Source organism: Octopus bimaculoides, chromosome 4, assembly GCF_001194135.2.
Source record: "Octopus bimaculoides isolate UCB-OBI-ISO-001 chromosome 4, ASM119413v2, whole genome shotgun sequence".
In the NCBI taxonomy this organism is placed as follows: domain Eukaryota; kingdom Metazoa; phylum Mollusca; class Cephalopoda; order Octopoda; family Octopodidae; genus Octopus; species Octopus bimaculoides.
In genome coordinates, this window is record NC_068984.1 from 2,252,982 (window position 1) to 2,255,540 (window position 2,559).

A 2,559-nucleotide genomic window follows, 5' to 3' on the forward strand; every position below is an offset into this window, starting at 1 on the left:
CTTCGAACTGTCTTTTAGTTTGTCTTTGAAGCGCAAGCGTGGCCTTCCAACTGACCTTCCTGTTGGCAAGTGGCCAAAGAGAAGATTCTTCGGAATTCTGATATCACTGACCTTCTAAGCTGTATTTTGATGAGGATGGCTTCAATACCTGATATGCTGCATTTTGTTTGTACCTCACTGTTATGATTATGGTCACGTGGTTTTACGTTGGAGATTGTGCGCAAGCATCGCATAAGAAAAGCGTTAAGGTGGTAGATGTGCTTTCGGTATAAAGTCCAAGATTCAGCGCCATAAAGCAATGTTGTCAAAACTACCGACTTCTATATATATATATATATATATATATATATATATATATATATATATACATAAGTATGTATGGATGGATGGATGGATGGATGAGTACTCGACATTGTTATTTTGTGTGTTTTACATATTCTGATAGGAGCGAACAATTGTGTCTCTGTTGTTGCTCCACCTTCCTGAAATAGCAGCCACATCCCCCTCAAATTGTACCTAACTGCCTTAAAAATTGATGCACCGATTAGTAATGGAGTCCTGGATACACTATGCCTGAAAACAAGATGGGATGGACTCTCTCTGATCAGTGTTAGTTTGTTCTTTCAGGTCCAACCCAAATCCAAACAACAGCAACAACAACAACAGCTTACCCTGGCCTCTACGTACAATTATGCGGACTGGCGCATCATTAATTAAACTCATTAGCCATAGCGACTGTTAATTAGACTATTTATTTATTTATATTGCCTGCAAAACTCACAAACTGAATGAAGTCACTGTGGAACACAGTCTATATTCGGCGTCTGTGTCGCATGTATTTGGTCGTCTGCCGATGGTTGTTGCTTCATCTAATGATTTTCTTAAACAAACAGATACTCAGAGGAAGTTATGTGAGAAGTTGTGTGGGTTTAATGAACAGAATTGAGTATCGTTGCCCTCTTCATTGCAATTCCTCACAAATAACCAAACAAACTAAACAATATACCATTCACTTCATACTAATATTTATTCACTGAAACTCGGTTTTAATAAAATAACAATTTCTTTAAAAAAAAAAAAAAAAGAGGAGAAAAAACCCAACTGGAACAATTTTGTTCATTGGATTAAAAATGTCAAGCTATCACAGTTCTTTAATGAATGTAATTGAAATAAATGACGTCAAAGAGTATTTTCTACATTTACAAGAAACAGGGAGACACGTGTGTGTGTGTGTGTGTGTGTGTGTGTGTGTGTGTGTGTGTGTGTGTGTGTGTGTGTGTGTGTGTGTGCGTGCGCGTGCGTGTGTGTTTTGTCAGCCTTCATCGTGTTTATGTTTCTTTCTATTATCTCTATGAACTCTGTAGTTCATATGAAGAGGTGCAGTATTTCCAATTATATCGAGATCACTGCGCATGTCACCAGATTTGTGTTCATGGGTTGGCGAAAGATGTTGGCGGGCTTCTTCGGCCGTAATTACACCCACCTCTTCTTCAGAGACTTTCTCCGTCTTCCGACTTCTTCCCTCTCTATTATTATTATTATTATTATTGTTCTTATCTACATTAAAATATTTCTCCTTCATATCATGAATTGTTTTGTAAATGGAATATAAATAACCACTAATTCGACTTTCTTCCACAGGCTTCACCTTTTCTTCCAGGTCTTTGTCTTTACCATCTTTCACTTCAATTTTTCTCTTCGCAAATGATGGTCCACCAGGTACCTTGTTGTTGCTTAAACTCTCATCTAGAGCATCGATGTCTGGAGCCAAAACACTCCCAGGTTGTGAAAGAGAGTCAGCCTTTTTCTTTTTCTCGTGTTCCTGATGTTTATAACCAGAACTCGCATCATTATGCATTAAAAGACCATGCATTAATTCTTCGGCATCTGGAGGACTCGCTGGTTTATCTGTTTTACGAATTTTCTGGAACTTTTTCTCATCTTCATGGACATGACTTTCTCCTGGTTTGGCGTCATTATGCATAAGAACTCCATGAAGATATTCCTCATAGTCCATTGGTTTATTTACCGTTCCTTCTTTTTTCTTCTTGTCATCGGTATTTTCATCTTCTCCTGAATGGCCATGGTGGTCTTTTCCAGGTTTCGAGTCGCCATGCATCATTACACCATGTAAATACTCTTCATAATTCTGAACACTAAGTCGACCTCTAAATTTGGGGTTTATAGATTTCTCGGCATTGTCCTTGGTGTGATGAAGAAGGCCAGCCTGTGAGTCGCCATGCATCAAAACTCCATGCATTTGTTGTTCTATGTCTTGAGGCCCAGCTTTTGTGTCTGTGGCCACAACATTCTCTGATCCAGTATGTTCATGGCTGTGGTCCTTACCAGGGGCACTGTCACCATGCATCAGAACTCCATGCATTTGTTGTTCTATGTCTTGAGGGCCAGCTTTTGTGTTTGTGTGTGCAACATTCTCTGATCCAGTATGTTCATGGCTGTGGTCCTTACCAGGGGCACTGTCGCCATGCATCATAACTCCATGCATTTGTTTTGCTATATCTTGAGGCCCAGCTTTTGTGTCTGTGGCCACAACATTCC

The 2,559-nt window shown here is 39.5% G+C and overlaps 1 protein-coding gene across 1 annotated transcript in view; it reads right to left on the reverse strand.

Moving 5' to 3' along the window:
* Positions 1-1,003: 1,003 nt before the first annotated feature.
* Positions 1,004-2,559, reverse strand: part of LOC106879621 (uncharacterized) — a 26,735-nt gene continuing 25,179 nt past the window's right edge. The window contains exon 3 of the mRNA XM_052966856.1: positions 1,004-2,526. Within this exon, the coding sequence (XP_052822816.1) occupies positions 1,313-2,526 (1,214 nt within the window). The 3' untranslated portion in view covers positions 1,004-1,312. The remainder of the gene's footprint in view (positions 2,527-2,559) is intronic.